The 21,859-nt window shown below is 57.6% G+C and overlaps 1 protein-coding gene across 4 annotated transcripts in view; it reads left to right on the top strand.

Moving 5' to 3' along the window:
* ABLIM2 (actin binding LIM protein family member 2) overlaps nt 1-21,859 on the top strand; it is a 137,250-nt gene that overhangs the window by 11,278 nt on the left and 104,113 nt on the right. For all 4 annotated transcript variants that reach the window (XR_009601182.1, XM_027971246.3, XM_060417696.1 and 1 more), the window contains exons 2-3: nt 6,063-6,206; nt 19,765-19,948. Coding sequence is in view for 3 of the 4 variants with exons in the window: in XM_027971246.3 (XP_027827047.2) it covers nt 6,063-6,206; nt 19,765-19,948 (328 nt within the window). In the remaining variant the exon portion in view is untranslated. The remainder of the gene's footprint in view (nt 1-6,062; nt 6,207-19,764; nt 19,949-21,859) is intronic.

Raw genomic sequence — 21,859 nt, 5'->3', positions numbered from 1 at the left:
AGCTGAGAGGTTGACATCAACCTTGGCAGCAGCGCTTGTGGGGTTCAGCCGCCAGGACTGCTCCCCGCGTTGAGCTCCAGCAAGCTTCCGTGCTGGGTCTGGATGGATCCCATTTGGATGGAAGACAAAGCCAGGACAGGCTGTTGATGAGGCTTTGGGGTGAGCAAAGGTATGGCCCCCAGGAGCTCCAGGTCCCCTTCTCCCTTCCCAAAGCCTCTGCCCTCCCCACCCCGAGTGACTGGTTCCCCTTGAGACCCTGGAGAACTCAGCCAGCAGCTGTTGGTCGGCCACACCTGTCAGTCATCACCTCCGAGCTCTCTCCACTTCACCTGATTCTGCATGGTGCCTCCTGAGTCCAGGCTCCACATCACAGATGCAAGCGCTGAGCCTTCTTGGAACTCAGCCAGCCCTCAAGGTCACACAGCTGCCCCCTGCATGGTGGGCCCAAGCCCAGCCTTGCCAGCTGCTGTCCTGGCCTGGCTTCTCCTGGCCTCGGACCTGGTTGGTGGATCAGAATTGTACCCAGAGGTATCACAAGAGAGGGGTCACAGCGACCGCCAGGTCAGACCCAGGAAGCCACGTGCCTCCACTTTGAATGCGAGTTCCGTGTTGATGTTACTGGTAATTGTTCTCTTATTCCCAGCAAGGCTTCCCTGTGCTGGGGTTTCATTATCACGGGGGGGATTCAGTGGTCACAGCCCCGTGGGATTGATCCTTACCACTTGACTTTCTGTTTCGTGTTAGTATCGCAGTTAGGGACTTGTTAAATCAAATGCTAGAGCCAACCTGGAAATTGTAGCAAAATGAACCTGCTGGTTTGGGGTTAGGTCTGGAGTGTGGTGGTTCCCGCTCTCTTTCTCTCAATTTTTTTTTTAATAGGCTTTATTTCTTAGAGCAGTTTCCAGTTTACAGGGAAGCTGAACAGCAAGCAGGGGCTTCCCATATACACTCTCCCCCAAATCCCCAGTCTCTCCTGTTAACATCTTGCGTGTTACACTTGCTGTGACCTGTGTGTGCTGTATTTGTTAAGATGGGTGAACTAGTTCTGATTCGTTATTATATAAAGCCCACAGTTTGCGTCAGCTGTTGCTCTGGGTGGTGTTTGTTGTGTGTTCTCTGGGTTTGGATGAACGTATAATAATATATGGGCTTCCCTGGTCACTCAACTGGTAAAGAATCCGCCTGCAGTGCAGGAGACTCCGGTTCGATTCCTGGGTCAGGAAGATCCCCTGGAGAAGGGATAGGCTACCCATTCCTGTATTCTTGGGCTTCCCTAGTGGCTCAGATGGTAAAGAATCTGTCTGCAGTGCAGGAGACCTGGGTTCAATCCCTGGATTGGGAAGATCCCCTGGAGAAGGGCATGGCTACCCACTCCAGTATTCTGGCCTGGAGAATTTCTCGCACTACAGTTCACAGGGTCACAGAGAGTCAGACACGAGTGAGCGCCGGAGCCCAGCAGAGCGTAGTGATGCATGCCTACCACCGTGAGATCACACAGAACTGTTTCGCGTGAAATCCCCCGAGCCCCGCCTGCTCATCCCTCCCCGCCCCCGGGCCCTGACGCCCGCTGCTCTTTCACTGCGTGGTCTTGCCTTCCTTGATGAAGTCGTGGGGTCAGTCGTGCAGCGCGTAGCCTTTCCAGACCGGCTTCTGTGACTCAGTAACAAGTACCTGAGGCCCCTCCAGGCCTTTTCATGGCTTCATAGCTCATCCCAAGAGTTCTTTACGAGACGAGGTCTGGCCCGCACCACCCCCTCCCCGTCTAAGGGCCCTGAGTCCTGCCACGCAGGGGGTCCTGAGTCCCTCTTGCTGTGTCCACGTGCCAGCCGGGCGCCTCCCCCGGCCTCAGTCCACTCACTGGGTGGCAGGAGCTGTGCCCATGGGCCTCGTTCTGCAGGCTTCCGTGAGCACCGGTCCCGTTTGCAAAGCACCCGGCCTGTGCAGCTGCACGAGGTCTGAGGACTGAGTCCACCTTGAGGGGTAAGAAATCCCAAACCTCAGATCCGCAGGATCCTCAGGCTGGGACCCCAGGGACGAGCAGGCAGATGCGGGCTGGAGGGGACACCTGAGCAGGGGTACCCATGCCGACGGGCCCCCTCTGGGCAGTGTCTACCTCCCGCCACCAGGGGGCAGCACCCTGCGCTCACCCAGCCACCCAGAGCCCCCAGGCAGCAGGGCTGGTGTTCTCACAAAATGATCCTTAGAGCAGCTTACACCCCAGGTCAAGTATGTGTCCATTAACCAGGAAACTGGCCGTGCCAGGCTGTGAGTTCTTGCAAATGACAGCGGCTATTGTGAAGCCAGGAGGGGAAGGGGGCGACAGACGAGATGGCTGGAGGGCATCACTGACTCGATGGACATGAGTTTGAGCAAACTCCGGGAGTCAGTGATGGACAGGGAGGCCTGGCGTGCTGCAGTCCTGGGGTTGCAAAGAGTCGGACATGCCTGAGTGACTGAGCTGAGCTGAGCTGCTGTGCATTGATCTCTTATGGTTTGCGGGACTCTGGGCTGCTCGCTATGCAAGCCTTTCTGCCTGAGGTCCTAGCCACCCCTGGGGCAGGTGCTGTGAGCAGAGGGCAGATGGACAAACAGCTGGATGGCTGGGGTTCCAGGTCACTGCCTGCTGGAGGAGAGGCTGGGCTGTACCCAGGTCTGCCCCCCGACCCCGCCCCTGACGGTCACTGTCTGCTGGAGGTGAGGCTGGGCTGTACCCAGGTCTGCCACAGCCCCCGCCTGCCCCTTACACTGATCCATCCCACACAGGTGCTGGTGTAAGACCTTGCGTGTCCACTTATGGAGTCACAAGGCACACCGTCCTTTGTATGCTTAGTGGGTGAGAAGACAACATTCGTGCCACCACCAACCCTCCCCTAAATCTTGATTTAGCCTCGGATGCGGACGGGGTGACTCGGAACCCTCTCAGCCCCACGTGAGTCCCAGGCAGCCCCGGGGCGGTGTACAGCCGGGAGTTGGCTCTGCCTGAGGTTTCAGTCCTCAGGCCCAGTGGGGAATCTTTAATTCCAGCCCAGGACCCCACCCCCCAGCAGTTTTATTAAGTACTGGATGAGGGGTTTCTGTGATGATCATATAGGAAAAGAGAGCGAGGGGCAAGCCTGCTGCTGACGCTTACACCAGGGAAGTGTCCCCACGGCACCCAGGGCGGCCGGTGGGGCTCCGCAGCCCTCGCCAGGCTCCGTACTGTCCAGTGTGCCATTTGGTCCTGACCCATCTGAAACCTCGAGGCGGTCCTTAAAGCTGGGCCTGGGGTACTGGGGGTGATGCCAAGGTACTTGTTTGTGCCAATTATCTCCTTTCCTGCACCTGCTTGTCCAGACAGGGTGACTTTTTAAAATATGAAAGTAAAAGGTGAAAGTGAAGTCACTCAGTCGTGTCCGGCTCTGCGCTCTGTCCGTGGGATTCTCCAGGCAAGAGTTCTGGAGTGGGTTGCCATTTCCTTCTCCAGGAGAACTTCCCGACCCAGGGATTGAACCCGGGTCTCCCGCATTGCAGGCAAATGCTTTACCATCTGAGCACCAGGGCAGTCCTGGTATACATGTATAGTTTTAAAAATACATGTCTATAATTTGCTCATTTATTTACTTGTGGCTGTGCCGGCTCTTCCTTGCAGCGCGTGATTTCCTCTCTCTAGTTGCGGCAAGCAGGGCTCTTCTCTAGTGGCAGCGTGTGGGTCTCTCCTTGTGGCTTCTCTCGCTGCAGGGTATGGGCTCTAGGGTGCCCAGGCTCAGTAGCTGCATCTCTGGGCCCTCGAGCACAGACTCAGGTGTCGAGGCACACAGGCTTAGTTGCTCCGCGGCAAGTGGGATCTTCTGGGACCAGGGATTGAACCTGTGTCCCCTGCATGGGCAGGTGGATTCTTTACCACTGAGCTATCAGGGAAGCCCCAGGATGGCTTTGGCCCCAGACAGCTGCTACCCTGGGGGTCTTCAGAGCCTCCTCCTGGAAGGCCTGGTGTCCCCTGCATGGCCCGGCCCTCACCACGGGCAGGACCCAGAGGAGGGAGTTCTGCACTGCGGATCTGTGGATCCACACTGGGGACTGTGGGGAAAGGGGATCTGGAGGCTGGGGGGCAGCTGGAGGCTGGATGGGGAAGCGTCCTCTGTGTGACATCCGCCTCCTCCATCTTTACAAGAGTGAGGAGAACTTCCGTGCCTGGCACTCCGTCAGGGATGGTGTTGAGCAGCGTCTCAGTGTGCCTGCGTGTGTCTGTATCTGTGTGTGCGTGTTATACACGTGTATATTGTACTTATATACGTGTGTATATGTGTGTGTCCTTGCGTGTGTGGATGTATACTTGTGTGTCTCTTTGTATGTATGTCTGTGTGTGAATGTGTGTGTGTGTCTGTCCACGTGTGTGTGAATGTATACTTGTGTGTCTCTGTGTGTCTTTCCGTGTGTGTGTGTGTATATTTGTGTATCTCTGTGTCTCTGTATCTGTGTGTCTGTCCATGTGTGTGTGAGTGCGTATTTGTGTGTCTCTGTGTGTATGTGTGTGTGTCTCTGTGTGTATTTGTCTTGTCTGTCCGTGTGTGTGAATGTATGCTTGTGTGTTTGTGTTTGTGTGTGTATGTTTATCTGTCTGTCCATGTGTGTGTGAATGTACGCTTGTATATCTGTGTGTGTCTGTCCATGTGTGTGTGAGTGTATACTTGTGTGTCTCTGTGTGTCTGTATGTGTGTGTCTGTCTGTCCATGTGTGTGTAGTTGTATGTCTCTGTGTATGTGTGTCTGTATGCCTGCAGCTCCCTGGCTCCTGAGCTTTGGACCTCTGCTAAAACCTCAGAACTCACTCAGCCCAGAAAAGGGGGCCAAGAGCCCTGCTTTGGGGCAGCTCTAACCTGGGGGATGGGGGGGTCAGTGCCCCAGCCCCCTGCCCTCCTCCTGAGGGATGCCCTGGAGGGTCTCCGAGGGGGAGATCAGCTCGACAGCACACTCTCCTTCCTCCCCGCTGCTTCTTGTCACCTGGGGTCCCCTGGGTACGCCGCCAGGACCCCATCCTCGCCTCAGCCTCGGGTCAGGGGACCCCAGGCCGAGACGGCAGGTGGGACTGGAAGATGTGGGTCCATGCTAGGCTGTGCGCTCGGAGCTGGCTGAGCAGGAGGTCTGCTTCCATCCCTGCGCCTGGCAGAGACCCAGAGGCAGGCAGAGGAGTGGACAAGCTTCCCCGTGAAGAAAAGGGACCAGCTCCTCTCAGGGAGTCACGTGAAGCTCAGAGGGGAGGCGGTGCTCCAGGCTGGTATGGAAGCCCACCGGGCAGAGAGCACGGCCCACACTGGCCCCAGCAGCCTGGGTCCACCTCCCACCCAGGACCAGCCTGAGAAGGGCGAGCCTGCCCCTAGCCAGGCATATGGGCTCCCCCCCATGCCCTTTCAGTAGCCTCCCAGGTCCCCCAGGTCCCCAGCCCCATCAGGCCTGAGAGGAGCTGGTCCCCAGCCCCTGGTCGTCCCCTGACCACCTGGCTGTGGCCACTGCTGGGCTGGAGCTCCCTGGGCACAGACGCTCCGTGGGCCCCAGTGACCTCACGCTGACCCCCATAGGTACCTCTGGAGGGTGTGGGTGAGCGGTGGCCCTGCCCGGAAACCCCAGAGCCCCACAGATGGGCCTTTCGGCTATCCACCCTGACTCGTCCCTCTGGATGTCTCCATGACCACCCTCAGTTGTGGCTGGCTGTAAGGGGGAACAGTAACGGTACTCAGGTCACCAGCCCCAGGCCACAGAGTGGATTTGAAGTGAGCTCACAGGAGGATGCAATCGTATGGCACAGGACCTGGGTCCCCGTCTGCAGGACTCGCGAGCTCAGCAGAGCTGGGCTGGGGTGCCTTGCTTCTGAGGCCCCGGAGGGCCAGGGGGGATCGGCTCCCCTTTGGGAGGTGGGGGACAGGACCACCATCAGGGTCTCCCATCTCCTGACCTCCGCTGGTCCCCCGATGCCCTCTGGGTCATGCTAGGGGGTTATGCGGGGCCCTGAGTGCTTGAAGAGGTGCCGGGTTGCTCACCTGTGCCCAGCCCATCCCGCTTTTTAATGCTGCTCCTTTTCGCCTGCAGTGTCGGAGCCGCAGGCTGCTCCCAGCCCCCCGGAGAAGCCGCCCAGCACGGCGATCCTGTGTCACACCTGCGGGAACGTGTGCAGGGGCGAGGTGCTGCGGGTGCAGAGCAAGTACTTCCACATCCAGTGCTTCATCTGCAAAGGTGAGCGGCCCGGCCTGGCTCCACCGCGGGGCCAGGCGCAGCCCTGCCATGTGGCGGAGCCCGCCTCCCGGCTGCCTTGCTGGGCCCCACAGTGTCCCCGGAAACTCGCTAGGTCTGGGCTACTGGAGAAACGGATCCCCACCCTTCATATACCCACGTGATCTTTTCAGCGTGGCCTGCCTGCATCCCTTATGGCGGTAACAGGAGTTCCTGCCCAAGGGGGCAGTGGGTCGGAGGACGGGGTCTGGTCCTGGGCAGCGTCCTCAGTGGCTGTAGCCGTGTCAGAGGATTTGGCTCCACTGGCCAAAGTGGCCACCTGGGCCCCAGAGCCACGCAGTAAATGGCCATTCCTGGTGGCGTGGACTCAGCACCTTGGGCTGCACAGGGCCGGAGCTGGACCGTGAACCTCAGGCATGCCCCGTCCTCACCGGAGGGGGACTGAGAACGTTACCACTTGCTCCAAATGAAAATGACTCTTTATCTGGTTATACAAAGTGACAGGTACATGCACTAAATTCAGATAGATAATTTGATATTCAAACATCAGAAAGATAAGAGAGTAAAATAACTCACGTGAAATCCCTCTGCCTGAGCCTTTCTGGGAGCATCCTTCCAGCCTGCCCTTCCTCCCTGCACTAAAGATGGCTCATATTCTGTCGTGCCCAAAGGGATTTCGAGAATTTACATTTAGTTTCCTGAAAACAGGGCTTCCCTGATATCTCAGCTGATAAAGAATCTGCCTGCAATGCAGGAGACCCCAGTTTGATGCCTGGGTAGGGAAGATCTGCTGGAGAAGGGATAGGCTTACCCACTCCAGTATTTTTGGGCTTCCCATGTGGCTCAGGTGGTAAAGAATCTGCCCGCAATGCGGGAGACCTGGGTTCAATCCCTGGGTTGAGAAGATCCCCTGGAGAAGGGGAGGGCTGCCCACTCCAGTGTTCTGGCCTGGAGAATTCCATGAACTGGATAGTCCATGGCGTCGCAGAGAGTTGGACACGACTGAGCGACTTTCACTTTCCTAAAAACAAATGAAAAGTAGCATTTGGGGGAAGGGATGGAAAAAATGCAGAGTACATCATGAGAAACGCTGGGCTGGAATCAAGATTGCCGGAAGAAATGTCAATAACCTCAGATATGCAGACCCTTTTGGCAGAAAGTGAAGAGGAACTAAAAAGCTTCTTGATGGAAGTGAAAGGGGAGAGTGAAAAAGTTGGCTTAAATCTCAACATTCAGAAAACGAAGATCATGGCATCTGGTCCCATCACTTCATGGGAAATAGATAGGGAAACAGTAGAAACAGTGTCAGACGTTATTTTGGGGGGCTCCAAAATCACTGCAGATGGTGACTGCAGGCATGAAATTAAAAGACGCTTACTCCTTGGAAGGAAAGTTATGACCAACCTAGATAGTATATTCAAAAGCAGAGGCATTACTTTGCCGACTAAGGTCCGTCTAGGCAAGGCTATGGTTTTTCCAATAGTCATGTATGGATGTGAGTTGGACTGTGAAGAAAGCTGAGCACCAAAGAATTGATGCTTTTGAACTGTGGTGTTGGAGAAGACTCTTGAGAGTCCCTTGGACTGCAAGGAGATCCAACCAGTCCATTCTGAAGGAGATCAGCCCTGGGATTTCTTTTGGAGGGAATGATGCTAAAGCTGAAACTCCAGTACTTTGGCCACCTCATGCGAAGAGATGAATCACTGGAAAAGACTCTGATGCTGGGAGGGATTGGGGGCAGGAGGAGAAGGGGACGACAGAGGATGAGATGGCTGGATGGCATCACGGACTCGATGGACGTGAGTCTGAGTGAACTCCGGGAGTTGGTGATGGACAGGGAGGCCTGGCGTGCTGCGATTCATGGGGTTGCAAAGAGTCGGGCACGACTGAGTGACTGAACTGAACTGAACTGAATGGACGAATCAGACCCATCTGACACAGAGCCGAGACTCAGAGGATTCATACGTGGGGGCTAAGCAGCAGCAGCTAAGTTGCTTGGTCGTGTCCCACTCTTTGCAACCCTATGGACAGTAGCCCACCAGGCTTCTGTGTCCGTGGGATTCTCCAGGCAAGAATACTGGAGTGGGTTGCCATGGCCTCCTCCAGGGGATCTTCCCAATCCAGGGATCAGACTTCCATCTCTTATGTCTTCTGAACTGGCAGGTGGGTTCTTTATCGCTAGCGCCCCCTGGGAAGCCCGTGTAGTTTTAAGGAATTCTCTCAATGACCCTGCGACCCTCACCTTACCTCTGAGCAGCACAGGGTGTTGTCACAGCCTGCCCTCCCGTGGGTTTGAACGCCGTCCAGAGATGCAGGGACCTTCACAGATGGACCTTGATGGGCCCTAGGCAGTGAGGGCCTGGGCTTCCTGGTCGAGGTAGGGAAGCAAACGCCACATGTAAGATCACGGAGCACCGTGGTTTTTATCAGCTACATGGGGCCCATTAACTGCCTGAGTCCCTTCAGCTGATCGTGGTCCCATGAGGTCCTGCTGTGTGCCAGACCCGGCCTTTGAAAGCGCTGAGTAGGAAGGCTTGAGAGCTAGCTTGGAGGCTTGGTCTGGTCTTGTCAGGAGGTAAATCTACCAGCTCAGTGGGGAAAGTTGGCCCTTAGTAGTCGAAGCCAAAGGCTGGGAAGGGGCCCCCGGGGGTGCAGCAGGGCCCCAGGGAGCCCGCTGGTCCTGCGAGGCGCCAGAAGCCAGCCCCATCTCCCCTGGCCCTCACCTCTGCTGAGCGCTTCCTGTGAGCCCACTTCTCTTGTGTGTTTCCTTCTAAAGCCCCACAGTCTTGGGGGGCGGGGAGTGGCTGTGGGGTTATCTCCACTGAAAATGAGGATTCAAGGGTGGCTGTGACTCACAGCTGTCGCCTGGGGGAGCCACTGGCGTGAGTCAGGATTGGGGGGCCCTTCCCATGAGTCTCAGCTCTGCCCCACCCCAGCGCAGAGGGACGAGGTGCGGGCCCCGAGCAGGGTCTGTGTCCCAGTGAAGAGGGGGCGGGAGGTGAGGGCCACGGGGTCAGGGGGGCCACGATCATCAGTGAGCAGAGACGGACCCCATGCTCCGTACTGCCGCCTCGCCCGGCCACCCTGGAGCTTCAGAATCACGGACCTCCTGGGCCAAGCCAGTCCTTTCCCAGGAGGGGAAACTGAGGCAACGGGGGGACCCTGCTTGCCCAAGGGGGCAAATCCGGTCAGCTGCTGGAGACCCTAGACCCGAAGATCTTCAAATAAGAGCAGGAGAAAGCTGGGGGAGAGAGGGAGGGGAGGATGGAGACGGATGAATGGGAGAGACAGAAAGAGCAGACCTCGCGTGAGCCTCGGAAGGAGAGAAAACCCCAAGGGCCAGCTGTGTTCTGCCCCTCACCCCACCCAATGCCTCGAGTCAGTGCCACGGTCCCCAGCGGGCCCCTGCCTCCAGCCCATCTGCCTAGTAGGGACCAGAGTGGGCTCTCCAGGCAGAAGGGCCTCGGTCTCTCCCATCACCTGGGATGAAGGTAGCACCTTGAGCTTACCTGGCCCCAGGTAGCAGGTGCAGTGTCCAACTCACCTCTGCGTGCAGCTGGTGCACCTGGGAACTGGCTGTGTGTGCAGGCGGGGGTTGGGGCGGGGTGGGGAAGGAAGCGGGGAGGGTGGGTGGAGTGTGAGGGTGAGTGGGTGGGGGGTGACTGCGGAGTGGATTGACGGGCGTGTGGAGAGTGGACATGGGGCAGACAGGAGCCCGGTCGGCTGGCTGGAGCTGAGTGGACGGGGTGCCACTCTGCCCCGACGCACACCCTGCGACCAGCCAGGCCTCCTGGCTGGAGCGAGTGTTGGGCCTGGCCTTGCCCCCACCCCTCTGGGCCCAGGCTCCCACCAGACCCCTTGATGGCCATGGCTGGACGCCCGTTGGTGCCTCCCAGGGCTGTGAACCAGCTCTCTCGGGAGCTCCCATCTCCCTGTCGGGGGTCTGCATGGGGGGCGGCGGGCCCTGCTGGCCACTCAGTCTCCCCAGGGGCACGCAGGCACTGCCCTGGCCCTGGATCCTCCACCCTTGCCTCTTGCTAAGACCCCTGAATGAAGGTCTTCCCTCTCGGGTTCCGTGGAGGGGCCTCCTGGACAGGGGGACAAGGAGGGCAGGGAAGGAGGGCAGCGGGGAGAGCCCCTACCCCCCATAGAAGCCCCCCATCTGTAGCCGCATCACAGACTCTGTGGGAGCTCTTGTGTTGAGTTCAGTCGTTTGAAAAGAAAACTTGAGGACCGCTGCCCTGCCCTCAGCCGTGACCCTGTGCCCTTCACTCAACCCTAGGCCCACAGGGCTGCGCCAGTGCCTGGGGACCTTCCCTGGGGCAGATGTGACCCGACACCCTGGCCAGGGCCCTGCCTGACCCGTTTCTTCTGCTCATCAGAGCTGCCCAGGTTCAGTCTCCTCTGTGCTCCCACAGAAGCATGCGCTGTGTTCCTGCATAAAGCCAAAGCCATTAGATTGCTCTTTTTCAAAAGCTGATTTGAAAAGATCCAGGGGAAGCACTCACTGTGTTTAGAAGGATTGTCCGGGAGCACCGACCTCAGGAACCGGATAAAAGGCGTTAGATGTCCAGCCCCCAGCCCATCACCTGCTGTGGCCCACAGGGTTTGGTCGGTGCGGGGAGCGGGGTGGGGGAGGGCTGCCGCCGGTGACCCTCCCCCAGGGTCCTTCTCTGAGCTCCAGCCTCCCGAGTAGACATGGGAATGGGTCTGGCCCAGTCCTTAGCAGCCGGGGTGGGCAGTGCTGGGCCAGCATCTGGACCTCACCATTGAGCCCCAGCAGGCACCTGAGGCGGGGCAGTGGCAGGAGTCTGTGGGCATGCAGGCCTGGTTCTAAGACCCCCAGGCATCCACCCACCCACAGGCTCATTCTGTGCCAGGAGCCCTGTCAGCCTGCAGACACAGCAGGGCCCCTGCCCTCAGGAGGAGGCATGTCTGCTTAACCTGCTGGAAAATGACAAGAACAGCCAAGAGTTCCTGCAAGCTTTTAAAAAGTTGCATTTTTCCAAGCACGAGGATTGCATAGTGTTCGATTGATCTTTTATTCACCGCTCATGAAAATGCAAAGTCTATGAGTCACTAAAGATGCTCTTGGATGAATAAAAGAGAAGGACCAACTTACAGTGTCTTAAATTACATGGCTATTTATCATCTTAACAGGCAGCCTTCTCACCCCCAGAGCTTGTTAATGTAACAGCTCAACAAAGTCATCAAAGACTGGCTTCTTTTCCCGCTTCTCCACCCCAACTGCCCCACCCCCAGCCTTTTGCATTTCAGCAGTGCCTGTCCTCATGGTCTCAAGATGGTTACTCTAACTCCAAACATCATATCCTCACAGGTTGACACTGAACCCTGGGGAAGTGTTTGGGCAGGGATGTGGGACAAAGGTGCCCTCCTCCCGCACGATTGCCCTGTTTGGTTAGTCAGGATAATCTCCCTTTGATGACAAACCTAGACTGTTTATTAAAAAGTAGAGAAATCGCATTGCCAACAAAGGTCCATATAGTCAAAGATACGGTTTTTCCAGTGGTCATGTATGGATGTGAGAGTTGGGCCATAGAGAAGACGGAGGACTGAATAATTGATGCTTTTGAGCTGTGGTGGTGGAGAAGACTCTTGAGAGTCCCTTGGACTGCGAGGAGATCCAACCAGTCCATCCTAAAGGAAACCAACCCTGAATATTCACTGGAAGGACTGATGCTGAAGCTGAAGCTCCAGTACTTTGGCCACCTGATGGGAAGAGCTGACTCACTGGAAAAGACCCTGATGCTGGGAAAGACTGAAGGCAAAAGGAGAGCAGAGGAGGAGATGATTGGATGGCATCACTGACTCAATGGACATGAGTTTGAGCAAGCTCCGGGAGATGGTGATGGACAGGGAGGCCTGGCGTGCTGCAGTCCATGGGGTCGCAAAGAGCCGGACACGACTGAGCGACTGAGCGGCAGGGACCCTTTGATCAGGGAGGAGAGCGTTTCCCTGGAGGCCCTCACAGGCTTCCTATATGACTCACTGGCTAGAACTGGGTCACACTCCCTCCCACCAGTAAAGAGGAAAGGGAGGGCGGGGACTGACTGACTCCAGCCAGGTTCCTCCCTTGGTGGGTGTGTTGACACTCCAACCGCAGCAGGGTCTGTTAGCACAGAAGACAGCTGTGTTGAATTCTGACCCGAGATCCCAGCGTATTGGGGTCCCGCCACCCAGACGCTTGCTTGGCGTGACTTGGTTCACCCGAATATGAAAATCTGGGAAAGGAGTCGCGTCGTTTTCTAGGCCCTCTTGACGTTGTCAGGCTCGGGCTCTGCTGCCAGCTCTGGGTTCCCATCCCAGCTCTGCCACTCCCTGCTCACGTGGGTCTCAGACACATTTCTTAGCCTCGGTTTCCATTCAGCAACCCTACTGGGCCCCTGCTCTGAGCCGGGCAGCGTTCTGGGTGCCTGGGACAGATCCATGAACAAAACAGACATCCTCGTCCTTGTGGAGATCTCGTTCTAGGGCCGGGAGATGGAGAAGAAGCACTAGATAGCGTAAATAAGTAGATTTTCATTATATACTGAAAGTGAAGTACTAGGGAGGGGAAGACAAGGAGCAAGATGAAGATGGAGTTGGGAGTGTCAGGAAGACACTCTTTTAAGTTGGGTGATCAGGGCGGTCTTCACAGAGGAGGTGACCTTTGCATGAAGACTCGGAGGAAGTAAGGGAAGGGCATTGCAAGCAGAGGGAACAGCCAGGGCAGTGACCGTGGAGCAGGCAGCTGTGCCCGGCGGTTTCCAGGACAGCAGGACGCCTGCTTGCCCGGAGTAGAGTGAGGAGGGAGTGAGGAGGGCTGGAGGGGTTCTTGCAAGGACCCGGGCCCTGACCCCGGAGGAGGAAGAACGCAGGAGGGTCCTGTGTGTCTTAGTGTCGTGGTCTCTGGGTGCCGGGCTGATGTGGGGGGTCACGGCAGGGTGGGGAGACGGGCCTGGAGCCCCGGCCCGAGGCCAGCTTGGACGAGAGCCTGAGGGGGCGTCTGCTTCCAGATTGTCTTAGAACCCAGCCAGGTTCACGGTGCACAATGGGACTCTGGGTGAGATGGAAATAGGCCAAACACCCAGCACACAGCAGGTCCTCGGGAAACAATGAAAGCTGTTACTGTTGTTACAAACAGCTTGAAACTTGCCTAGGACGATGAATCTGGTCCTCCGGACCTTCCACGTGTGGCCGAGTCCTGTGCTTTCAGAGCGTCTGTTTCCAGCTGGGGTCATCTGTCGCCCTGCTCGCGATGCCTGGAAAGCACAGGCCCCGACGCCAAAACGCCGAGAAGATGAGACAGCGAGACAGGAAAGCTGGTGCTTCCTGACCCGTGCGGCCCAGGGGCTGAGCATGCTCGTGTTTGCAGAAAGAGTGAAGATGGGGAAGGAACGTGTGTGTGTGTGTGTGTGTGTGTATGAGAGTGTGGGGTGTGTGTGTGCGTGATGTGTGTGTATGAGTGTGTGTGTATGTGTATTTGTGAGTGTGCATGTGTGTGTGCCTGTGTGAGTGTGTGTGTGTGTGAGTATGAGTGTGTAGGTGTGACTGTGTGAGTGTGTGAATGTGTGTGTGTATGTGAGTGTGTGTGTGAATGCATGTGTGTGTGTATGAGTATGTAGGTATGACAGTGCGTGAGTGTGTGAATGCGTGTGTCAGTGTGGTGTGTGTGAGTGTGCATGTGTCTGTGTGAGTGTGTGTGTGAGTGTATGAGAGTGTAGGATGTGTGTGTGGGATGTGTGTGACTGTGAGTGTGCGTGTACATGTGTGCATGTGTGTGCCTGTGTGTGTGTGATGTGTGTGTGTGCATGTGTCTGTGTGAGTGTGTGTGTATGAGAGTGTGGAGTGTGTGTGTGATGTGTGTGGCTGTGTGTGTGAGTGTGCATGTGTGTGATGTGGTGTGTGTGTGTATGAGTGTGTGACTGTGTGTGAGTGTGTGTATGTGTATTTGTCAGTGTGCATGTGTGTGTGCATGTGTATGTGTGTTGTGAGTGTGCATGTGCGTGTGTGTGTTTGTGAGTGTGGATGTGCGTGTGTGTGCCTGTGTGAGTGTGGATGTGTGTGTGCATGTGTGTGTGTGTATGAGAGTATGGGGTGTGTGTGTATGAGTGTGTGTGTATGTGTATTTGTGAGTGTGCATGTGTGTGTGTGCCTGTGTGAGTGTGTATGTGTGTGTGCATGTGTGTGTATGAGAGTGTGGGGTGTGTGTGTGTGATGTGTGTGTATGAGTGTGTGTGTATGTGTGAGTGTGCATGTGTGTGTGCCTGTGTGAGTGTGTATGTGTATGTGCGTGTGTATGTGTGTGCGTGTGTGTGTATGAGAGTGTGGGGTGTGTGTGTGCGTGATGTGTGTGTATGTGTGTGTGTATGTGTATTTGTGAGTGTGCATGTGTGTGTGTGTCTGTGTGAGTGTGTATGTGTGTGTGCATGTGTGTGTGTGTATGTGTGTTTGTGAGTGTGCATGTGTGAGTATGTGTGTGTGTGTCGTGCATCAGCTCTGCCTGTAACTTGGTAACAGCAGGTGGGGTCGTCCACAAGGACACACCCCTCTGGGGATCATGGACGGCCATGCCCAGAGCTGGTCTGGGTGTCGGGGGGTGACAGGGACCAAACGCCTGTGTTCCAGAGCGTTTGTGGGAACCGGAAGCCGGGGAGAGCGGTGGACAGTCAGGGCAGGAAGGACTCTCAGTTGACATGGGCCTGGTGTTTCCAGAGGGAGGGTCTGCGGCAGAGGCCAGGCTGCAGCCTGGGCGGGCGGTGACCCGCTGCCCCCAGCCAGCTTGCTCCAGCGCTGCGGACGCCTGAGTTCTTGGTCTGCCTGGCGCTGTGGCGTCAGCCGCTCTCTCCTCGCCCCAGGCACCGGCACCGGAGCGCCCCTCAGCTGACCACCCCGAGGGACCGCCATCCACATCCCAGTCTCTTCCTTTGTGAGAGTCTTTTCCATCCGGAGTCCTCTTGTCTACAGACTTTGGTGTCTCTTTAAGGGACTGCGTGGGCCCTTTCCCTGCCGTGCGTTCAGCACCTTTCAATACCTGCCCAAATTCCTTCAGTTGCCTGGCCCACGGCAAACTTGGAGCCATTCCTCAGCTGTTAAACGGTTGCATGGATTCCAGCCGGCGCTCGGCTGATCAGTTTCCTTTGCTTCATCTTACTGATTTACTGTGACAACCGTGGAAAATCAGCATGATTAACCCTTTGTTACAGATGAGGCCTCTGGGGCTCAGAGAGGTTAAGTAACTTGCCCCAGGTCACACAGCAGCGAGGATCCACGCCCAGGCTTCCTGTCTCTAAAGCCCAGCGTTCACTTTTCACAGTATCCTGTAGTTATGCTGCGGCTGACACTGTGCGGGTGGACTTCTGTGAACGTTCACAGTCATTTCCTTGAGATAGAGTCCCAGAGACAGACGGCTGAGTTAGAGGGTAGGAGCCGTTCACACACTCCTTTGAGTCGGTGCCAAACGGTATTTCAGAATACCGGTTGTCTTCCCACCACGGCCCGCCCCCTCCTGACCGTTTCTCAGAAATGACCATGGTTAACCGCCAAAGAAGGGGCCTCTTGGGGTCACTCACAGCTGCTTGGAGCCCTTCGTGACTCTCAGCTACTTGCTTAGGCAGATGGAGAGTAAGGACAGCGTATTGCCTTCATGAGGACTTTTAGCAGATGACAGAGGATGAGGTGGTTGGATGGCATCACCAGCTGGATTGACATGAATTTGAGCAAGTGCCGGGAGTTGGTGATGGACAGGGAAGCCTGGCGTGCTGCAGTGCATGGGGTCGCAAAGTCGGACACACCTGAGCGACTGAACTGAATGTATTTGGACTCTGTTTTTAGCAGGCAGAGGTCTGGCTTTACTGTCTGGCCTTAAGCTTAGGCACCTGGGCAGCGACAGTCCGCTCCGCAGCAGAGATGACCTGGGAATGGGTGGGGGCGCGTCATGGCACTAGAGGGACCCAGCTCTCAGGGCAGAAACGCTGCTTTTATTCCGTCTTCTGGTGCCTCTGTGATGGAGACTCGGGTTTAAAGGGGCACTGGATCCCTCTGCACATTCTTCTCCTTTGAGGAATAGTCAGTGCCGTCATAGCTTTAAGAAGATTGGAAAATGAGCCAAACCCCAGAGCCAAGGGTGTCTGGGAGCCAGCCACCACTCAGGGCTGAATCGCTGCAGGCGGCATTGGCAGAGGACAATAATTCTCCTGCACAGGCCCCAGGGCGCCTGTTCTTCCCAAGTCGGGGTGCAGCTGCTGGGGCTACACTGCGGTGCGAGATTGAACAAAGGGGTCTCGCTCTCGCCTGGGAGGGGGGCAGATCCAGAACCGAGTGCCGGCCTCGAGTCTGCCCGGTGGGTGACGTCAGTCCAACGACGACCTGGCCGGGGGCCCCGCACGAGTTGGGGCTCACGTAACGCAAGCTCGTGGGATGCCCTGTGTGCTGCCGTCCTCCCGGCTGAGGACGAGGGGCCCAGAGAGGCCGGGGACCTGCCCAGGGGCCCACAGCACGGTGCGCGGGGCGAGCCTGCATCACCCGGGCAGCCCCGGCGTCCCGGCTCGCAGCTGCTCAGCTTTTTGTCCAAAGAGCCAGCCGCTCCTTGGAGATGTGGAAGGAAGGATTTCCAAGCCCGCGGGCGGCTGTTAGCGCAGAATGGTACGTGCAGCCCTGTGGCCTAAGCAAGGGGGACAGGGGATGACGCGGAGACCCCCACTGCCTCGCCCCATGTGGGGCTGGGGGCTGCGCTGAGTGGGTCCCTCCCAGCAGAGCCACTGGAGCCCCCAGGTCGCTGTGGGAGAGTGCGCCGTGCGTGCTGACCAGTCCACGTGCTGAAAGGCGCTGCTGACTGGGCCGAGCAGAACCCGGCCCCAGGGACCCTGAGACCCTCCGGAGATTCTGATTCCCGGAGAGCTCTTCCCGAATCTACCAGCCTGAGGAGCCACCTGTGGTGAAGGGAGGCTGTCCAGTTGCCCTTGCCTCCCAAACCTGCAGGGCTTTGTTGAGAGGTCAGGGCTCCCCGATCAGACACCAGGAGCTCCTCTCCACTGCCAGCATCTGTGTCATCAAGACTGCACTGCAGAAGGCTTTTACCCTCCCCGTGTAGTGATCGTCTCCATGTAATAACAGCGTATGTGTTGCATTCTGAGGTTCTGTGCTGGTCTTGGCTGTGCTGGGCCTTCGTCACTGTGCGGCTTTTCCCTGGTTGTGGCGGGCAGGCCTGCTCTCTAGATGCGGTGTGTGGCCTTATTGCGGTGGGTTCTCTTGCTGTGGAGCACCGCCGTTAGGGCACGCAGCCTTCAGTGCTTGCAGCCCTCAGGCTCAGCAGCTGTGGCGCACGGGCCCAGTAGCCGCACAGCGTGTGGAATCCTCCCGGACCAGGGACGGAACGCGTGTCCCCTGCATTGGTAGGTGGATTCTTTACCCCTGGACCACCAGGGGAGCCCCATCATATGTGTTGCTCTCATAGATTACTACTAGCAATTTTTACTAGTAACTAGCTTTTTACTAGTACTAGTAAAGTAGTACTACTTTGTACTAGTAGCTGTAATAACAACCCCATCCAGAATAAGCTATTAAATATTTACAACCTGTGACCATAAGAACCTAGATAGCTTAAAAAGCAGACATTACTTTGCCGACAAAGGTCCTTCTAGTCAAAGCTGTGGTTTTCCCGGTAGTCATGTATGGATGTGAGAGCTGGACCATAAAGAAAGCTGAGTGCCAAAGACCTATTGCTTTTGAACTGTGGTGTTGGAGAAGACTCTTGAGAGTCCCTTGGACTGCAAGGACATCCAACCAGTCCATCCTAAAGGAAATCAGTCCTGAATATTCATTGGAAGGACTGATGCTGAAGCTTAAGCTCCAATACTTTGGGCACCTGATGCAAAGAACTACTCACTGGAAAAGACCCTGATGCTGGGAAAGATTGAGGGCAGAAGGAGAAGGGGATGACAGAGGATGAGATGGTTGGATGGCATTACCAGCCCGATGGACGTGAGTTTGGGCAAGCTCTGGGAGTTGGTGATGCATAGGGAAGCCTGGCGTGCTGCAGTCCCTGGGGTCACAAAGAGCTGGACAGGACTGAGCGACTCAGCTGAACTGACCATAAGGAAGGGCTTCCCAGGTGGCCCTGGTGGTAAAGAACCTGCCTGCCAATGCGGGAGACACAAAAGATGCCGGTTCGATCCCTGGATCGGGAAGATCCCCTGGAGGAGGGCATGGCAACCCACCTCAGTATTCATGCCCGGAGAATCCTACGGACAGAAAAGCCTGGCAGACTGTAGTCCATGGGGTCGCAAAGAGTCAGACACGACTGAAATGACTTGGCATGCACGCATGACCATGAGAAATTTCTGATAAATTGAGCTCCGTGTGGACTGCGGGGTTTTTGTTGTGGAACCATTGGCGTTTTCCATCTCAGAAACGCCCCTCTTGCAGACGGTTCTGTTGGGGAGGGCTAGAAATTGGCTTTCCAGGCAGAAGGGGGATGAACACCTGCCTTTACTCAGAACCTGGCTCTGGGTTTTTAAACAGAAGTCCATGGTCTTGCTTTGGCATCTCCACTCGACTAGTTAAAGTTGCCCATTCTTAGAATTTCCCAGAAATGATAACCTCTGCAATGAGTTAATCTTTAAACGTTGTTTATGTATTTGCCTGCTGCAGCGTGTGAACTCTTAGCTGTGGGGTGTCTAGCTTGCTGAGCAGGGCGCAGACGCAGGCCCCTTTCCCTGGGAGCAGTGAGTCTTAGCCGCTGGACGACCAGGGAGGTTCCCTCAGTTAATGTTTTGATGAAAACGTTTAAGCATTGATTAGAAGATGGGCTGCAGAGTTTTTGAAGACCCTAGCTTAGGGGCTGAGACGCATGAAGACCCCAGATGGACCGGATGGCAGGGTCGTCCTCCGCAGGGAGGGGCATGAAGGCTGCTGCCTTGGGAACCAAGCCTGGCTCCCCCGTGCCCTGGGGCCCGTCCTGGGGGAAGGCGCCTCCTCCTCTACCTGGCAAGTCCCCCCTACCTGGTCCTCCCAGGGCAGGAGGTGTGTATTAGGGTCAGTGCCTGTGTGCCTGGCCTGTCTACCTCCTGCAGGAGGTCCGGCCTCAACACTGGGGGAGACGGGTGCGGAGAGTCAGGAAGCCTTGCTGTGGCCTGGGGGTGATCATTTGTCCTTATGGAATCTTCCCATCCAGAACAGGGCCTAGCACATAGTAGGTGCCCAGGTACTGACCGCCTCCCCCATCTGGTATTTCTGTGCTGGGGACAGCACAGCTGGAGGGGCTGGGGGCTCGTGGGCATCTCCCCTTCATCCCTGGGGGCCTCAAGGAGGCGAGGAGACCCTGGACTGGCCCCCCAGCACGGCCTCGTTCTCTTGCTGGGCTAGTGTCCCTTTCTAGAGGCTTCCACAAGGAGGTCCACTCAGCTCCAGGCTGAGGGGCCCAAGCTGGAGTCTGAGCCTGGACCCGGCATCCCAGGGATTCAGTGAGCCACCCCAGGTTCCCCCCTGAGGCCGGTGTGTGGCCCGTCAGGACCCGGGAGCTGGTGGTCGCCTGCTAACTCGGCTCTGCCTGTGTCCCCAGCGTGTGGCTGTGACCTGGCCGAGGGCGGCTTCTTCGTGCGGCAGGGCGAGTACATCTGCACGCAGGACTACCAGAGGCTGTATGGGACCCGCTGCTTCAGCTGTGACCGCTTCATCGAGGGCGAGGTGGTGTCGGCTCTGGGCAAGACCTACCACCCCGACTGCTTCGTGTGCGCCGTGTGCCGGTGAGTGGGGCCGCCTCCCTCTTCCTTGCTTCCCTCTCCTCCCCTGCTCCTTCCTCCCCCTGCTCCCTCCTCCTCCCTGCTCTCTCCTCCCCCTCCTCCCTCCTCCCCCTGCTCCCTCCTCCCCCTGCTCCCCCTCCTCCCTCCCCCTCCCTCTTCCTTGCCTCCCTCCTCTGTCTTCCTTGCCTCCCTCTACTCCCCCTCCTCCCTCTACTCCCCCTCCTCCCTCTCCTCCCCTCCTCCCCTCTCTCCCCCTCCTCCCCTCTCTCCCCCTCCTCCCCCTCCCTCCCCCTCCTCCCTCCTTCCTCCTCCCCCTCCCTCTTCCTTGCCTCCCTCCTCTGTCTTCCTTTCCTCCCCCCTCCCTCCCCCTCCCTTTCTCCCTCTGGCTCAGGGCCAAGTGTGGCAGACACACCCTGACCCTGCCCGGAGGCGCACCTCTGTCCAGCCCCACACCCTGCGGGCCCCCCGCCGCTTGCCACATGAGACTGAGCCCTCTTCCGGGGATGCAGAGGCCCGTGGGTGCCGAGGCTACCAGCTCATGGCCGCCAATGGCTTCCAGGGCGCGCTCCCCTTCCCTTGCTCCAGCCTCCGCAGCCCCCTCGGCCTGGTCCTGTCCCGTCTGCCGCCTCGGCCGGGTCCTGTCCTGTCTGCAGCCTTGGCTGGGTCCTGTCCCGTCTGCCGCCTCGGCTTGCCTTCTCTCATGTTGGTGCCGCGATGCCCTCGCTTCATCCCCTCTGAGCCCACCCACTGGCGCTCCCCTCTCCTCTGCTGTCCGGTAGCTGCCCACCTGTGGCCCCCGTCCCTGGTCTGTGGGCCCCAAAATCCACCAGGCAGCGCAGGCATCTCCCCAGGTCCCCCCCGTTCCAAAATCCCCCCAGCTTCTGCCCCGCTCGGGCCCAGAACTTGTGTGCCTGGAGTCCCACCAAGGCCTCGGTGCTGGGGCCCCTGCTTTCCCCCCACCTGTCACTGCTCCACGCCGCCCCCATGGCCTCCACGAGTAAGTGTGGGCCGCCAGCCCTGCTGAGAGGAGCGCCACGGTGTGCTCCAGTCCCTGTGCTCCTCCGCTCACTCGGTCGCCTGTGCAGGCGTTCCTCAGCACCTCCACGGGGCCAGGCCCCGGGCTGGCACTGGTGACTGGAGCCGCCTTAGCCCGGACCCTGCAGGGCACAGCGTCCAGCGACACAAGGGCACGGCCAGACTGGCCTCCCCTGGGGCCTCTGCCCTCCCTCTCTCCTCGTGGGCCCGCTGCCATCCTAGCCGCACAACCCACTGGGCACCGTGTCCTGGAGCTGCCCGATGCGAGTGCCCACAGGCAGGGGCTGGATCAGACTACTCTCTGGTGCCCAGAGCCTGGCACGGAGCAGGTGGGCAGTGAGTCGTCCCTGGAAGCAGACTGAGGGGCTCACCCTCAGCCACAGGGCTGCACCCACTCCCCTCTCTGCCGTGCACATTTGGGGCTCGGAGAGGGGTCAGCGGGCAGTGGGCATCCTGCCCCCTCCCCCTCCCTCCCCCTCCTCCTCTCTCCCCCTCCCTGTGCAGCCCCAGATACATCGCTCCCAGGGGAATGTTCCATTTCTAGGAAACAGACTGAAAACCTCCGGGTTCGTTTTCTCTCTGTTCTGTCTCACCCCACCCAGCTGAAAGGGGACTTTCTGGAGTGCTGTTCCTGAAGCCATTTTCTGTAGTTACAGCCTCTGCTCCAGACAGAAATGGGAGCTTTGTCAAGGGTAGGGGAAAGTGCTGAGCCAGAAAGCCAGGATGACAAGGGGCATTTCTAGTGGAGGGCCACTGCGTGTCATGGCAGCCTGTCTGGGTCGAGTTGCCCCCAGGGTGGTCTGCATGTTTGATTTCTCTGCGCGTAGCTTAGAGACATAATCACCGCGGCTTTGAAGGGTCACCTCTGTGATCCACCCT

The sequence above is a fragment of the Ovis aries genome, chromosome 6, assembly GCF_016772045.2.
Source record: "Ovis aries strain OAR_USU_Benz2616 breed Rambouillet chromosome 6, ARS-UI_Ramb_v3.0, whole genome shotgun sequence".
In the NCBI taxonomy this organism is placed as follows: domain Eukaryota; kingdom Metazoa; phylum Chordata; class Mammalia; order Artiodactyla; family Bovidae; genus Ovis; species Ovis aries.
Note: the sequence above shows the minus strand (reverse complement) of the source record. Positions and strands in the feature narration are given on the sequence as shown.